Genomic DNA, 17496 nt, shown 5'->3' on the forward strand with positions numbered 1-17496 from the left:
CCTAGGAGGTTTCTGAAGGTGGAGTGTCTGGAGGGGGGTCAGTGGGAGGAGGGGGGGTGTGAGCCTGTGTCCTGCCCTCCTTTACCTGGGGTCTTCCAGGGGATGTACACCTGCACCGTTGGCCTGCTGTATGGCAGTCTCTGTACCCTCCAGTGTCCTGACGCCTCAGGGAATGTAAGGTTTTATCCATCACAACTTTCATCATTTTACATACAAATCTTTTATATGTGTGAGTATATATATATATGTGTGTAAGTATGTGTGTGCATATACACACACTAGACATTTGAAATATCTTGGCTTCTGCCGTGTCTTTTGGATACTCTGTAGTTAAAAAACCAGGGTGAATGTTTGGCATTATGACATGCTATGCTATTAGTGAGTGTTTATAAGATTTTCAAATAAAAAGAAAGTGAATGTTGCCTGTGCTATATGACCAACATGACCTCTTCTGTACCAGAGCACAATCCGCTGCACAAAAGAGGGAGAGTGGACTGATGAGTTCACAATGTGTAAGAGGATAGAGGGGTCCTGCTCTATACCCCCCGACCTCAACTCTGTGGAGTACAGCTGTGATGAAGGCCTAGATGTTGGTAAGGGGCCTGATACACTTGCACATATATCAACAGACTACAGATCAAGTATTTGTGGAGATTACTGAAGATAAAGCACACATCCAAATTGAATTGCTCCTACCCATAGATTTCATTCACGCATTTACCCGAGATGCCTTCAGTATTTCGTAATTGTTTTGCCCAAAAACCTAAGATATTTGTAATTATAATAATTCAGTTTTAGCCTGTTGTCTTGTATCCCAGAAGGTACATGCACCAATGGGAAACCCAACAGAGCCAAAGCATACAGCAGGTGGTCAAACACTTAACAAGCTGACGTGCCAAGTTTCTGAAACACAGATGACACTTTTTTATTTATTTTTTACACATGAATAAATTCAGCTCATGTAAATTAGTGGTAGGAACAACATATTGTTTTCATTCCCACAGGTGCTGTTTGTTACCCAACATGCATTGGGGCATTAAACATGGATTTGCGCGACCCAGTGCTTCTGGCCAATAGCACCACAGCTGACACAGTCAGGCACTGGATGCTACCCAGCAAGGTTCAGGTGAGGTGTCAATGGTAGCAGACTGTGACAGGTAGGCTTTGTCACGTTCTGCTGCAGTTGACTGATTTACCTGTTTTTGTCAGTGGATACCCAAACAACAGCTTTGAGGCTCTGGACCAGGAGGGAGTCATTATTTTGATCATATCATTATTATTAAAATATTAGGAAATAACTTAATTACCTGCCACCTTCCTTTCGGGGATAATTGTATGGAGTAGTAAGATGCTCATTATGAGACTACTGTGCCTTTGTCTGGCACTGACAGTGAGCTATGAAAGCAAATCTTCCTGTGACATCAGCACCATTACAGGCCTTTCAAGAATCTGTGAAACACGCAAATCCCTACTGAAGAATTTCTACGATTTCTAGTGAAATGTCAGCATGTCATAGAGTACTGTTTGGTTAAGAGGGGCAAGTTTCCCAAAACCTTCTCTGAGGATTCCTTCAATGCAAAAGCAGGCATAAACACTCCCACCCTTTGACCCTCCATTGGCTGGCCAGGCATCAAGCTAACAGCCCCAGGCCAAATACTTTGGAACAAAGCTTGATAACTTGCGTATTACTGGCACGGTATGGTGATTTCAAGTTTTTGTGTAAAGTGGAATAGATGGGAATCTTGTCTGAATCCTTGGTTCGGCCAAGCTCTTACAATATACAAAGGAATATTCAGTTACTCCCAAATTCTTTGTCAGTTAATCAATAACAGTATTGCATGGTCATATCCTTCAAGAAAATGTGCAAATGAAATAAAATCAGGTATGAACAGTACCAAAGGTGTCTGGCTATCAGCTCTGTCTAAAATCAGATCATTATATGGGTGTTGTTTGAGGAGGAATGAACCTACATCTTTTAAATAACTAAATGTACAGCTGGAAAAAAGTATCCATTTAGGAGTCGCCATGGAGATCTGTCTTTACTAGGGACATACATAGAAACAATATACAGTATATTGTTTACGCACAGTGTCTATGGCAACTGAAAAACATAACACAGAAGGCCGTGTTGGTTTATGTTGATAGACATTAAAGTCATAATGACCATACAATTAAATCATGATCACTAATTGCATTCTCTTCATCCATGCTTCATTGCAGAGCGTAGTCTGCACAGGGATGATTAGGTGGTATCCAGACCCAAGACTCATCCACTGCATACAGTCTTGTGAGGTAAGTGCCAACACTGTCTGACTGACTTCATAAAAGCGAAACGTATAAAATTAAACAATCATAATAATAACAAACTTAGAACAGGTGAATGTTGAAGAGGTTGAGTGTATTACAGTACATGGACATACTTAGTCAATAAAGTCCAATGTGTTAGTCTGTTGTCCTGTTCTATCTTTTAACCAACAGGATAGAGAGATGAGGTAACTCTGAGCACTGCCAATCCAAAGTTTCTGTTCTATCTGCTTATTCTCTGTTACTGTTATTGCACAAACTGGATCTGCCGCATACTTTAAAAGCATTTGACCTAATCAAATCCATCCCTTGCAATAATAAGATGTATTATATAAATAAGTCATCTGTTTTTAACATAGCCTTGTGATTTGTGTTAAAAAGGCTTCATTGTGATATCTGTTCACAGAAGCTGTTTCCTTTAAAAGAACAGTCAGTTTTGGGAATCCCTTCTTTTTAGTGCCTAGTACTGCTACTGCAGTAAGTCAGAGTAAGTGGATGAATATGGGTATTTCCTGCTCAGTTACCTTTTTTGAAGTTAAACTATTTCAGTATAAATGCTTTTGACCTTCTTCATCCAAGTCTGATATAACCTCAACTTATCCACGAAACGCTGTCTGTTTATGTCTCATTGTCATGAATCATGCATTACAATATTCGGTCCACCAGACAGCACATTTCTTCCCAAAACATTGTAAATTATGCCACTGCAGCGGTCGGCTAAAGCACAAAATAATGTACTACAAGCATCTGCCTGGCAAACGTGTTCTTGTACCAGCTTTACACCTAAGATATATCTACTTCGGAAAATAAACCTACTGGGAATCCACTGGTGAAATCGGTATCTACTTTCAAAGTTTGTTCAAACCATGTTTCAGTCCAGAATACAATTCATTCATTTTTCCTTAAGATTATTGTGGGTAGTTATTCTTACTGGTGGGGAAATTCATATTAACTTAATATTAACTTAATACTTTTATGATTATGTTTTGTATGTCTATTCTAATAGAATGTTTGCTTTTTACACACTTTTTTCACCTGCAAAAACTGATGCTGTTATATCTTCACATTTAGTTTGATACACACATTCAAGGATTTGTTTTTAAAAAGCCAAACTTGACTACATTTCAGACTGAACTTAAGTGGAACATAATTAGCAAGTTCTAAGGCGCTCTGGGTTCCAATCAGGAAGTAGTTAAGAAGGGCCTCAAAACATTCTACTGTAAATTGTTGCTATGGACTTTATTTTGTTTAGAGGAGCTTTCACTTTGCATTAAACTTGCCCGGTCTCTTAGTCTCTCTGAGGGCTCCCCCGTTACCCTCCACACACACACATTTGGGATGTTTATGTTGAATCAATGAACAAGTGGTTCGTAAGCTTTGATTGTTGCTGTTTGAAGTGATAATATTTTGGCATTATCTCCCCTCTGAGTGTTGGTAATGAAAAACGTGCTTATAGAATTGATGCTGTGTGAGACATATATTTAGAGTGTTGGCATTATTCTTTAAATAGACAATTTGATGCAAGTTGCATGACCAATTACCCTCTCCATTTTGTCTGCTGTTATAACTCATCTAGAGTTTACCTTTAGAAGTCAAGAATCACAAGAAATCAATAAACCTTGATTAAGAGAACATAAGAAGTAGGGTAGCCTTCCTCCCCATTTAATTATTTTTGGGATGACAATGCGCAATAAATATCTTTAACAAAGTTATTTGTATGTTGCTTTGGATAAATAGTGTCTGGAATGGAAACAAATTATGAAGCAATTTAAAGACTAATTCTTCCCCATTTACTAGAATTCAAACTGCAGTGTTTTTTTTCTTTAAAGGACACTGTTAAACCAACTGTAGATACTGTGTAATAACAGTTTACGCAGCCCAGAGTCTTGTTATAAAAATGGAGATGACTCACACCTCCCTCCCGGGATCCTGAATCTCTCAGTGGTTGTCAAAGCCGTCCGTGTGGTCTACCACCTCTTATCACCTTTGGATTTCATAAGCGGCTGCTTTATCAAATGAAAAACAGAATGAGTCACAGATGGAAAAAGGGCAAGCATCTCTTCACAGTACCCTGGAAACATTCGGGTTAGACGTAAAAAGGAGGGAAATTGTTGAAATTGTGCCAAACAATAAAAAATGGTAGTGGAGGGGTGGAACATGTTAAAAATATTTGGTCTGCGGATATTTGGGAGAATTTAAGTCTGCTTTGTGAGTGTTCTTATGAAAGCCCTGGGTGTTCATACTTTTGATATTTCAGTAGGTTTCATGGGCTCTTTGTTTGCCAAAGGGTCAACGAGTGTAGGTCAAACCATCTGGGGGCAAAGACCTATTTGGCTTTATCTTTCCCTAAATTTGATCATTTAAGTAATCTATTTCCATCCCTGGTCTTGGATAGGCCAGGACAGGTAACCTAGGTAACCTGTATCTAACCAAGACAAAGATGCCAGATCCTCCAACAGGTTGATGGTTTGCTACAAAAATATTATTACCCAGCTTAATCTAAAACAAAACGACATTTAAACTAGAGATATGGCCTGGAGTTTATTAAAGGAAAAGAAAGAGAATATATGTGCTCTCTGAGCAGGGATGAGGGCAGCAATATCCTCTGCTACTGCTTAAGTGAATTCAGGTAGAAACCTTTTGCACCTGTGGACCACTCCATTGGCTCGGGGCAAGCCAAAAGTGTCAGTGTCAGTGCAGTTTGAGTACAAAGTAAGAAATCACTTTATACTGTAGTTCAAAAACAAAGCATTCATGTAGACATTTAAATCGTCATCTCCAACACGGGTCTGCTTCTTCTTTCAGCCGTTTGAGAAAGATGGATGGTGTGACACCATCAACAACCGGGCCTACTGCCAGTATGACGGGGGAGACTGCTGTCCATCTACACTCTCCACCGGAAAGGTAAACAAATCACATTTGACTGACCTTACCATGGACCCCTTCCCAACCCTGAAGTAAAACACTTCCTCACTGCTTCCATTGCAGACACTCCTCTGGTTGTGATGATATTTTCCTTAAGTATTTTACATACTGCAGCGCATATTCATGTTACCTATTAATTCCTCGGAGTCTACAGCCGCCAGCAGTTGGAACTTCCTGTCTCTCTCATGTCCGTAGCGCTATGACTCATGGCGGCAAGTTCTCGCTGGCTCCCACTTGGATGAATGAGTGAGCCCAGGACCTCAGGAGTGCTTGGTCCTGTCATAAATAAATCACCTGCTAAATTGTGTTTTTATGAGGGTCTGAGGCCAGGTGTCTGTGGTCCTCTGCCACTGTAAAACCCCAGTTAAACTATCAGGCTTTGAGAAAGGGAAATAAACCGTGAGAGACAGTATCCTGCCACTGTGGGTCCAGGGGAATCGGGGCTGCAGTGTTTATGTTATCAGACCATGGAAACTGCCTCATGGTCTCCAAAGCACTGGGCCACTTCGATGGGCTGCTTTGATTTGTTTCGAATCCAGGTTTGGATCCAAGCAAGGTTAAGGCTGGCAGCATGCTTGGGTGACAGACTTGAAGACAACCAGGAGGACATCCTGTCTCTTCCTGACGTTACCGTCTGCCTATTCTTGACATAAATCAAATATTGACATAGGCCATTGAAGTCTGATTGCTAGAAGCACAGTTCATATTAGTTTTCACAAATAATTAGTAAAGTGTGTTTTAGAGTCATCATATCATGATTGGCACAATGTGTTTCTGTATAAAAAAAACAAAAACAAGATGTGTAAACGTATGGTAACTACTCCAAAAGGATTTGGCCTTTGTTTGTAGCAGAGAGAAAAAACATCCCTTTTCAAAGGTTGTTAGAAAAAGAGTGTTTGGATTCCCCCACTGCTGTGCAAAGGACCAACATGGAGCTAAGGAAATAGTTACTGCCAAACAAATGCAATTTTAATGGGATGACAGTCTGAGATCAGGGCTTCTCCTCCTAAACCTTATGGAACAGCTGCTAACTTCTCAATTAAACTATTATCCCTCCAACAAAACATGAGTGAAATCAGTGCGGGCCCTCTCATGAATGTTTACATTTCTTGCAACAGACTGCTTCGCAGGTCATCCGAGTTTATTTTGCAACCTGTGGTGATGGCTTGCTTCCTAGACAAGACCTGGCAACCGTCGTTGTTGATTTGTAACACATGTTCATCCGTTCACCTTTGTGGTGTGTTCCTTTACCCTCGATACTCAAGGTTTCTCATCGTTAAAAGTCCACGGTGAACCGTTTAACATCATCCCCCTTTATCCATCTTCTGGAAGAAGTTAGGTTCCCTTTGAAATTGTTAAGAAATTCTAAGCGTGGAACAGTCATAATACTTTTCAATCCTTAAGGAGATACACATTTCTGATATGGATAACTATGGTTTTATGGAAAATCAGAAGGTAAATTAGGGTCATAAGGATTTGCATGTGTAAATCTGGATGCAAGCATGGATTTGAATCATTGAAACCAGATATTCAAAAAGCCCTTTTACTTCTACACATGCAAATCTTTATGACCCTCCTAATTTAGCTTAATAGAAAAAACCCATGTTTTTATATTGTTTGCCACTGCACTGAAACAACCCATGTGGCGTTTTTAGATGTTTTGTGTCTAATATCAATTGTCTGACTGATTGACAGGTCATTCAATTTGGGGCCGACTGCGATCAGGATGAGTGCACTTGCCGTGATCCCAACGCGGAGGAGAATAAAAGCAAAGCTAAACAGTTGGAACCTGGACGGTTCTGATGGTCCAGAACCAGAGGACAGCACATGTAAACAGAACCAAGCTTTGGCTCCTAATGAAACAGATTAACTTCACCCCTGGACATTATATATTTCCATTTTGTTTTCCCATTAAGCAGCAATAAATGTTCTATGTCTCTATAGTCAGAAACACCAGTATTTTGATTTGTAGCTGTAGAGTTCAAAATACTGCTTATCTGTAAAGACTAACTTGTATAGACTAATATATTTGGACAATCTTTAACATATTTAGATGTAGACACAGACGTCAATGTATTTAACATATCACATGATACAGTAACAAACATTTATGAATCTCATAGGTACATAACTTTAAAACCAGTTTATGAAATTAGACATAATTAGTCATTGCTGTTTTCTCAAGAACTCTTCCATATAGAAATTGTACCTTACCTGTAATCGTGTTCTGTGTTATTACACCGTCCTTTACACTCTTATTGAATAAAGTATAACTTTTTAAGAGCCTGATTAGATTACTCTTGTTTGTTTGTAGGTTTGTTCATTTAAGAGTATAAATGCATAATTTTACGAGTTATGGTTACAGATCCATTTGAAAGGCATGTCCTTTGAACATTTACTTATGATAGTGGTAATGCTTGGTTTAAAACATTCATGCATATATTTCATAATATATCATTTATTATTCTTTAAAATAGCAAAGATCAAAGTGAAAAAGTAAACATTATATCAGTCACAGATATTGTATAACATGCAGATTTAGTCTCGTTACCATCTAACAGAATTGTTAAAACCAGTCTTTAATCAAACATGAGAAACAAAACTGTTTCACAAATTAGATCTGTTGGACATAGAACAAAATAAAAACAAATACAAAAGTCACAAAACTATGTGGTATGATGAATGCTCACTTATAATATAGATATAATCTCCAAGGATCCTTGCATAAAATACAATTGTGTCGAATTAGCATTCTCAAGATCAAATGACAAACTAGCCTCGTCTCCCAGAAATGATCACCAATGCCAAAAATATATAATGTTAGAATAAAACAATATGTAATACAATATTTACAGAAGCATTCACTGTACTGTGCTGCAATTTGTTGCATGTCTGTATCAATCTGCCTATACAAATATCTACAAGTTTAATTTCAGATGCACACTTCAGATTCATTATGTTACCATAGACTAGAACAGTATTGTTTTATGAAGAAAATAATCATATTGATATGTATTTCTTAATTGAAATTGCTTCATGAAAAAACTTTTCATTAGAAAAAATATAGTTAGGCAGGAAAAAATATTAAGAAACCAATACTAACAGGCTAGTTTATACTTTTGTATACAGATACTTACAAACACCTATAGCACTTCATTTATTAAGTATAAGACTTTATAAATGTATCTTATCTTTAAAAGAAAAAAATTATATTTAGTGAGATTGCTGATTTAGGAATGGTTAGAATATCATTGATGGAGAAACTACTGTCATACTTCTTTTGGCAACATTTACTTTTAACATTACTTTTAACATACATACAAGTTTGAAAGTACAGAAGCTCCGAAATATCAGAAATAGCAACTAAATGCTGTATGTCTGTTTTCATAAGAAAACCTGTACAGCTTAATAATGACTTTATACTGGAATACTACATTCAACATGTATAATAACATTAACATTAATTTCATTATCGTTCTCTTCCCACCTTCCAAAATGACCTTAGTTATTGCATAATTTGGTACTACATGAATCCAAATATGAATTGAACATTATTAGTGTCTTTTTTAGTCTAATAAGGCAAATACGCCCTCTATGATACCTAGGATTTAGGTTCCTACAACCGCAAGTAAGGGTTCAAATACACAGAGACCACAGACGAGGCAACTTTCCTCAAAGCCTACCTTTTATGAGAACCCCCATCAAACTACCAGGCTTCATGTGTCACATTCAGAGTTCCTTAGGCTCCCCGTAATCATTGTACAGGACAGGAAGAAGCTGCTTGTCACAGGCCTTCCTGATCTCCTGGCCCAAATCAACCCAGTTGAGTCCAAAGGATTTGGTGTCCGTGTAGCGACAGGAGAGGTACTTGAGGGACACTCTGCGGAGGCCAATCTTTGGCTCCTGGAGAAGACCCCGACACCAACCACTCAGGTAGTCCAGCTGAGACAGGATTAGGCCTGATTTCCTATAAACAAAACACAATACATTTAGCAGACGCTCTTACATTAAGTACAGGGACATTCCCCCCCGAGGGAAGTAGAGTGAAATGCCACGACGTCGTTTGGGACAGCCAGGAATCGAACCAGCAACCTTCAGATTAATTCCCTAACCGCTCAGCCATCTGACTCCACAACATGACGCTCCCTTAGTACTATGTACTGTTTGGTGAAGGAATGGGGCCTGTGATGCACCCATCCTCTGACACAGTTGTCAAAGCTTCTGTATATCGCACAGGGCATTATGCAACCAAGATTTGGCCTTCAAGCTGAGTGGTTATGGTTAAGTTACAACAAAAGGATATGTAAAAAAAATTACAATTAATAAATGGAATTATTTCGTGTTTTAAAATATTTCCCCGAAATACCCAATACTCTGGAAAGAGGTTGACTCGTATATTTCGAGTTTTTACCTTAAATGAAGCAAATCCAACATTGGAGAGAGTAGATCGCCTATAAATCACAACCTGCAGCCTCGACAATGTTTTGACACTACATCATAATACGACAGACTCAAACCCACCTCTTCCTTTCTGAGGGAACTGGGCACGAGGTGAAACACATAATTGAATTATCTTATTTTTTCCAAAGGTCTTTTACTCTCATTGCTTGACTTGACTGTTATTCCTACATTGTTGACACAGCTGAGGGTCATCCCATTTCAGATGACAAACATGATATTAATGGTTACGGAGCTTCTCATTGTCCTCACTTAGTGGCAGAACAGCAACCCCAGTAACTGTACAAGCCCAGCAGGATGAAAGTCTGTCATTCCTAAGACATGGCTTCACCTTACATAGTAGCCAAACCAGAACCTCTTAACTGCTATGTAAATACGCTATGCCTCTCTCAACCACAAGTCTCCTGGATAGACTTCTAGCTACTACTACCCTATTAATGAAAAATATATTATTTTCTCTCTGTTGTCAACACAGTTCTTACGTAAGTCAGCTTCTGCAGTAACATTCAACAGAGACGGCGATGCTTTTGATCTGATTTGACAAATTAATACACTTTGATCGACACATGTCTACCAATGTTCTACCAATGTTCAACTGTTTACATCTGTCTTCATGTAAATACACACGCATGCCCACACAGACACACACACACGTTATGCTGCCTGTTATTTTCATAGACATAGGTCGTAGGTAACATCTTGTTGTGAATGCCGGTCCAGAAAGGTAGATCAAAAGCTTACATGTCCACAGTTTATCATCTGTGCTGCAAACTCCAGAGAAAATAATATAATGGTGCTTTAATGATGTCAGAAATCTCAGACATTCTGTCTTCATGAAAGAATCCCTGTGTCTGTAGTAACCCAGCTGTCATTTATATCATTTTTCTAAATGTATTTATGTTTCTAATATCTTGCCACATTTCAGTGGTTTGAGGAATCTGGATGTTTATTTGCTTAAAACAAAAACCTTGTGGTTTGTTATGCTTTAATTTTTCAAGAAAGAACGTACCAGGGCTCCAAATAGCAACAGTTGTCACCATAAATCCTCAGCATGTATAGGCCTGGAAAATGGCCTCACGTTTCCAAGGTAGAGCTTTTTGGTTCCTACTAAGCCCCCCCAGCCCCCCCAGCCCCCCTTCCCTGACTCGGGGGCCTTTCACTGGCCTGCTTGGGAACAATCTCCCGCATTCCTCCCACCCCCGCAGCCTCACAGAAAGAGCACAGCACCACAACTGGACTGATGTAACAGAGCATCCATGACACCAGGCTCAGCAAGCCAAACTGTCAATCGATGAACCTATAACCATGCGTTGAACCCTTTCATGCGGTAGGGTGTGTCTGTTTAATAACTAACATGTTAAAGGTAAACCAAGTAAAAAGTGAAATAAAAAGATACAGAGGTCCCCGAAAGTCCCCACCAACCGTATTGCAATAAAATAAAAGACTTCTCATCAAGCAGGCAAGTGTCAATAAGACTGAGACACCTATGATAGATGGTTCTACTTATACACTTTGAGCCAACATTTCTGTGTCAGTATTTAACCGCATGGGTAGTCCTGTGGTGATGAGAGATGGGAACCCAGAGAGAGAGGGGGGGGGAGTACGACGACTCTGAAGCCTCGTTTATGTTTGGGGTTTTGCTGCACGAGATGTTGCATACCAAACCTCTTTCAGAAGCCAACTGAGCTCTTCACAGAGACACAATGTCCTGTACCCAAAAAATTCATAGTTTAATATTTTCACTAAAACTCTTTGAAGATACATCAATTGCTTCTCCTGTTTATTTCGAGATGTAGTTTACTTGGCTAAAACGGTTGGTTTTGTCAAGGGCTAAGTGAATGACTATTATCTGTATTTTGACTAACTGATGAAAATGGCATTTAAATGGTTCATTGTTTGTGACAGGGAACCCCCAGTGGATTCAAGAGGTTCATAACAAAGTTTTGGAGAGTGGCCGGCAAAATCCAGCCTTTTCTACTTTGTATTGATATCTTTGGAAACACACTCCCTTGTTTTGATTTGAGTGGTACACAAACACTTGGTTCACACAAAACACTGAGATCCAGGGGGTACAGTGACTGTGTCCACCAGAAGGGGGGTACCCCTAAATGTGTGTTAGCTCCACAAGAGTGGTTTTGCTTATGGGAGAACTCTTTTAGCGAACAGGTAGCTAGGTAGAAACCTTCCTGCAATAGCCATATCGAAGTAATGTTAATTTAATTACCAGCTAACTTAAAGCCATGTTTATAGTCCCTTCACCTTAAATGCACTTCTTGTGGATGCTTTTCTTGACATTAATCATCCCTCACATAATTGGGCTGTTAATGTAAGTGTATTTTAATGGAACACTTCAGAAGCAAGCCAATTACATCAACTCTTCCAACATGGTCTCGATTAAAAACAACCTTTAATTTGAGTAGCTAAAGCTACGATTCTCATTCAAAGACCTAATCAGTTTCACCTGCTGGACCTAGCATCTACAGGGAACCATGAGACCTTTTATGTGTCAGACACATGGGTCTGTTTATAAAGCGTTTAGCATTCAGCTACAATTTCACCTCACAATCCTTAACTGCTCTAAAGAGATGGACTGCGGAAATGTGAGGCATTCCTGGCTGTGACTAACAGCTCTCACACAAGGAAAATTTGATCCAGTTAGTTTGAATGAATTTCCACCGTATACAGCGCTGACACCAAATAAACCCAAACACCTCCCAGAGATAGAGAGAGAGAGAGAGAGAGAGAGAGAGAGGGGGGGGGGGGGCGAGTAGGTCTTATGAAGTACCTGGGTCCCAGTTCGTCCTCACAGCGCCAGGTGAATTCTCCGAAGCTCTCGTACTGCTGGTTGTAGTGGTAGAGGACGCGGTGCAGGGTCGGAGCTCCCAGGTCCATCAGGGTGTTATACGCTGTCTGCTGTTCCTTACCACTGGTGTAGCCATTGAACAGGTTGTATATCTTATCTGCAACCTCTGCAACAGCACAGGTCTCACGTCAGAATGGGATTGGACAATTGGACGACACTTGTCGCTGTTCAGTGTGGTTTGAGTGTGGTTAAATGTTTCGCTAGTTCTATGGTTCAGACACTCAGCCCAAGAGACCCAAGACTTGGTTCCGACATCAGCGGCAGAACTATGATATCCTTCATTCATTCTGACAGATAAAGGCAGAACCATAAGTCGAGGCTGCGGTGATGGAGAGAACAATACAAAAAAAAAGTGCGATGTGTCCTGCATTGCACTGACCTTGCGGCAATGTCAGATGAACATGCGAGTTCTTGGTCTTAAATAAACGTCCATGTTAATTTTGGTGAGGTTGACTGGATGTGCGTTCTCTGACGTCAGTTATGACTACCAACGCAATGCCCCCCCTTGGAATTTTCCACCTAAACCAGCTTGCCCACTTACGTAATTACTGCTCTGAGATCTGTGTTATCTGTGTAAAAAACAACCACTGATTATCATTCATGTGCAATTTTTGTAACAAAGTTATACTAAGTTGACAATTATGTTATGTACAAAGTGGTTAAAAACTCTGTTCCAGATGCTTTCTTTTCATATGCTCAATGCCATACAGAAGGTGCTTGTGTTGCTCAGTGGCTCATAGCAGGCATATCCGTAACCATAGGTTACGTATGAGAGCTGACCTTGTGCTTTGACGTCATCCACTGCAGGGCATGGGGTCTTTATGATGACCTCACTGGGACGGGAGCGACGGCCTGTGTTGTCCACCGCCCAGAGCTTGAACCTACACAAGCAAACACTGTTATGACACACAGGAAATGGCTACCCCATCCAAAAAAGTGAAAATCCTCTGAAATCCTGAGTGACGATTCGAGAGCTCAAGCAAGGCTAATCCTTCAAAGCCACGTCATACACGGCGCAAGCTGGTGCTTTCGGACATTTACTTGAATAATATCTCCATCTAGTGGATGACAACACAAGCAGCTTCCACCTGCGGTGTTGCAATCCAGACAATGGGTTGTCGTGACTACTACGAGGAACAAGATTGAACGTTCCTGCGATACTGTGCGTGGTCTTGCTTTTAACATTTCAGACAAACAGCTACAGGATTAGTGATTTAAGAGTATTTTTTGTAGTTTTGTATTGCAATCAAGTTACTGGATTACTGAACAATTGTGCTACTTCTTGTTGTATTGCCATCCAATGTACCTAGTTCACAGAAGTAGTTTTAGATGTTTGAAACAGCAATTTAACAGATTTATGTATTATCTACCGGTAGTCAAGTCCGACTGATTTAAGCAAAACTGCACCAGTGAACCATCAAGTCCATGTAATTATAACAGAACGAGTGTTTAAAACAATCAAAGGTCACCCCTAAATGCTGTGATGAACAGATTGCCAAAAGGGAGACTGACCAGAAGCAGGATGATGTAAAGATAAAGTGCATGTGGTTTTGATTGGCCTATTGCTATACATCAAAACCATTTGAAGACACAACGTGCTCAAGATGGTTTTCTTCTCTTGCTCGCTCTAATGTGTTCAGTGTGGCTCCCCTGTTGACGAAGCGTGTGTGGGGTAAGTGGCTGCATGTGTGTGAAGTACAGTAGACTGTCAGATGAGGAAGGTACTGAGTGTGTGTGCATGCATGCGTGTGTGAACCTCCGTGGGTGCGTGTGTGTGTGTGTGTGTGAGTCCCGGATGGAGGAACTGCCTCTGGCCCATGTTATTATACCCTGACCTAGAACACACACAATGACATACACATTCAAACACACACTGTCAAGCCTTCCATGCTGTCATTAAAAACCCTCTGGCCACCAGCACAACATTGACCTCACAGAGGACTTCCTCTGTGGTGGGTTGACATCACCAGGATATCACGGTTGTAGTTTTTGCAGGGGAGACCACCACAGAGCGCTAGTCTCTCAGGTCCAGTAGCGCACAATAACAACTCTAAACTGCAGCCATTCACACCTGGCACGTCATTACCTCATTGAGCTGAACCACATGGCACCCATCGTGAAATCACGATACCAAATTATTTCTTTCTTTCCTGTTTTTGGTGCCGACCAAACATTACCATGACCTCTAACCTCAAAATGTAATATCGCTCGTTTACTATACAACATAGGTTGAAATTCATCTGCAATTTTGCTGATTCATTTCCTACATTTATGCTGTGAGTCATTGTGATGCAGAACAACATGTTTATTTTGTATTCATGTTCAAATTGATACCTGGAGGATGCACATTTAGCTGCTTAAGCTGCTTAGGCTGCATGCACTGACACACTTCCAAGTCAGTTCAAGTTTTTGGGAGGGCCTGTGATTTTAACAGTCACTTAAAAAAATTACCTTTCTTAACCATCACTTGTTATTTCCAAGATTAGTTTCCATTAAATTCTTCATCCCATAGGCAATTCAAGAAGCCTGTTATATTGAGTTGTAGCAGCATCCTTTTCTTATAAATCTCCCAACAGCCACATTGACTTCCCATTACATGTCATTATTCCGAATTAATCTAACATTCACTGATGCTGTTAGTGACTTACATGTAGGTGGTGTCGGCCTCCAGACAGCGGATGATCATGCTGATGGATGAAGTCAGGAGGTCTGGGACGTCCCCCAGCATCACACAGGGAGACTTAGCCCCCGACAGGATGTCATCCACAAAGCTAAACACGGTCTCTGTTTAGGAGAGGAAAACCTGTTAATCACCAGCAAATAGTGATCCATCCGCCTACTCTACCAAATAATCTACCTATAACCTACCTATTTAGACATTATTGAATGTTACGTTAACAAGTAAAAGTGAGTAAAAATGGATGTTGGTATGGAGTATTCCAAGTCTTACAAATTTTACACATACCAAAGCGTGTGGATGTTATGTCCAGCAGATTTGTTAAAAGAGGAATATTTTTTGTTGACAAGAGTTCATCCATCACATTTTAGGCTATGACACTGAAGGACGTGTTTTCAGTTTTCACAGGGGCACACACTATGAACAACACTAACGGCTGGCAGCCAAAACAACTCCTGGAGCAGAAACCCTTTACTCTGCTAAGTTCAAATAATACGCTGGGCTTGTTCTCATTACAGGGTGGCAGCCAAGGTGTTTTCCCAGCTGGGTTGCATGCGTCAAAGGGCACTTGCGACGGGGGCTATGCATTTCAGAGGAAGAAAAGCCTGTTTGGAACAGGCAGGTCTCTGAGGCGACCACCTCTGTATGTCCTCCATGAAACCTGCTCACAAGCCCCTGGGTCACCTAGTGGTAAAAACACTGAGCTCTGTGCCAGGGAAAACACCCAGGAGGGGGAAAAAATAGTGTGTACCAGCTGTCACAGAGAAATATTTACTTTGCACCGAAACCCTGCAGAGGAGAGCCGTGATGAAAAAGTGAAAGATGAAAATGAAAAGTGACATTGTGAGGGATTGTACCACTTAGCATATTAATTGCAGAGCTGGTTGGAATATATGTCTAGAATCGAGGAAGTGGATTTTGGAGACCACTGGGAGGGAATTGGGGAAATACATTCAGTTTTTCTGCAGTTTATTTCTAGGAGGAAAACATACAATATAAGTGATCTATATTCATGTGTTGCTTGACTGTATTCTTGTTTTATTATTAAAGGATTTTTTTTGTGCAAGTCAGTATGACAGTATATTGTAAAGGATACAGTATATAGTATATATACTGTGATGAGAAGTAAATGTAGAATTACTTTACTACTATTTTTGTCCTAATTTTTAGCAACTAGAAATGTTAGCAAAGATGATTCATAATTGTGTATTTATGTGATATCAAGTAACTAACAAAGGGTGATCAATTCCTACTTCAGATGGTTTGTGATAGCCCTTAATCATAACATAGCTTTACCCACAAGGCACAATCAACCTAACTTCCAAGTTGTTCATCTTGAGGATGTACTGTCATCTTTCTATGTATTGTCTCTTAAAAAATCTAAAGTACAACCAACAAAATGCAATCTACAGATCAATTATCCTCAGTTTATCATGGCTGTAACCAAGGAGTACCCTTCATTGCATTTCTTTATCACATTCTCTCTGTGTGCTACTTAGAAAAAAGACTCAATATGTGAACATAAAGATCGGCCTGAAAGAGCACTGAGATGGCAAAGAAGTAGGTTTTGGGTTAGTGGATAGACAGGTTTGGATAGGCTACTTTACAAATATGAAAGTACAGTGGTTTCAATTGTTCGGTTTTTACTTTGTTGGTAGATTATTGAAAGTCCGCTAGAAATGCTCTTAACAAATGTTAGCAACAGTTCTATATGAATGTGATTTAAAGTAATTCCAAAACATTTCAAAGGTGACAGTACACACTCTACTGTAATTGTTATATATTTTTTATTTTTTGTATCTAAAGTGCATACATAATTATGAAGGGTATTCCCTAACTGTCTGGATATTACTGCAAACGATTACTTGTACAATTAGTTTTTTGAGGCTATTTCCACTGAAATACATGTCAGTTTCTTCAGCTAAAATGTTCTTTCATATCTGAACGTTATAAATCACAATTTGTTGCTTTGAACATTAATTTGTAAACAATGACATAAATGTTAGTATTACAGTAGTTATTGGTCTCATGTTGTCTGGGTAAGAGTTGAGTAATGCACTTTTGTGTTCTGGGTTAAAGTTAGGTTTCAAACATGTTTGATTAGAGTAACATGAGCAACAAAATTGCTGCAATTCATTATGATCAGACTTATTCTTCACTACAAGTCTTTGTCATGTGGCTAATTACACCTCATTGCACAGCATTTTTTATACATCACAAACATTTCCATGGTAACTAAATGTTCTCAAATTGGTATCATATAGTATGT

The 17496-nt window shown here is 39.7% G+C and overlaps 2 protein-coding genes across 2 annotated transcripts in view; one reads left to right on the forward strand and one right to left on the reverse strand.

Annotated features, from left to right (window-relative positions):
• pappa2 (pappalysin 2) overlaps positions 1 to 7511 on the forward strand; it is a 31044-nt gene extending 23533 nt beyond the window's left edge. Inside the window, exons 19-24 of the mRNA XM_047028498.1 lie at positions 6 to 174; positions 461 to 593; positions 1005 to 1126; positions 2221 to 2292; positions 5110 to 5208; positions 6925 to 7511. Coding sequence (XP_046884454.1) covers positions 6 to 174; positions 461 to 593; positions 1005 to 1126; positions 2221 to 2292; positions 5110 to 5208; positions 6925 to 7032 — 703 coding nt within the window. The 3' untranslated portion in view covers positions 7033 to 7511. The remainder of the gene's footprint in view (positions 1 to 5; positions 175 to 460; positions 594 to 1004; positions 1127 to 2220; positions 2293 to 5109; positions 5209 to 6924) is intronic.
• Positions 7512 to 7721: 210 nt separating this feature from the next.
• Positions 7722 to 17496, reverse strand: part of astn1 (astrotactin 1) — a 110970-nt gene continuing 101195 nt past the window's right edge. The window contains exons 19-22 of the mRNA XM_047027646.1: positions 15199 to 15334; positions 13331 to 13431; positions 12473 to 12656; positions 7722 to 9196 (exon numbers count right to left, since the gene is read on the reverse strand). Coding sequence (XP_046883602.1) covers positions 8959 to 9196; positions 12473 to 12656; positions 13331 to 13431; positions 15199 to 15334 — 659 coding nt within the window. The 3' untranslated portion in view covers positions 7722 to 8958. The remainder of the gene's footprint in view (positions 9197 to 12472; positions 12657 to 13330; positions 13432 to 15198; positions 15335 to 17496) is intronic.

The sequence above is a fragment of the Hypomesus transpacificus genome, chromosome 10 (genome assembly GCF_021917145.1).
Source record: "Hypomesus transpacificus isolate Combined female chromosome 10, fHypTra1, whole genome shotgun sequence".
NCBI classification, from domain to species: domain Eukaryota; kingdom Metazoa; phylum Chordata; class Actinopteri; order Osmeriformes; family Osmeridae; genus Hypomesus; species Hypomesus transpacificus.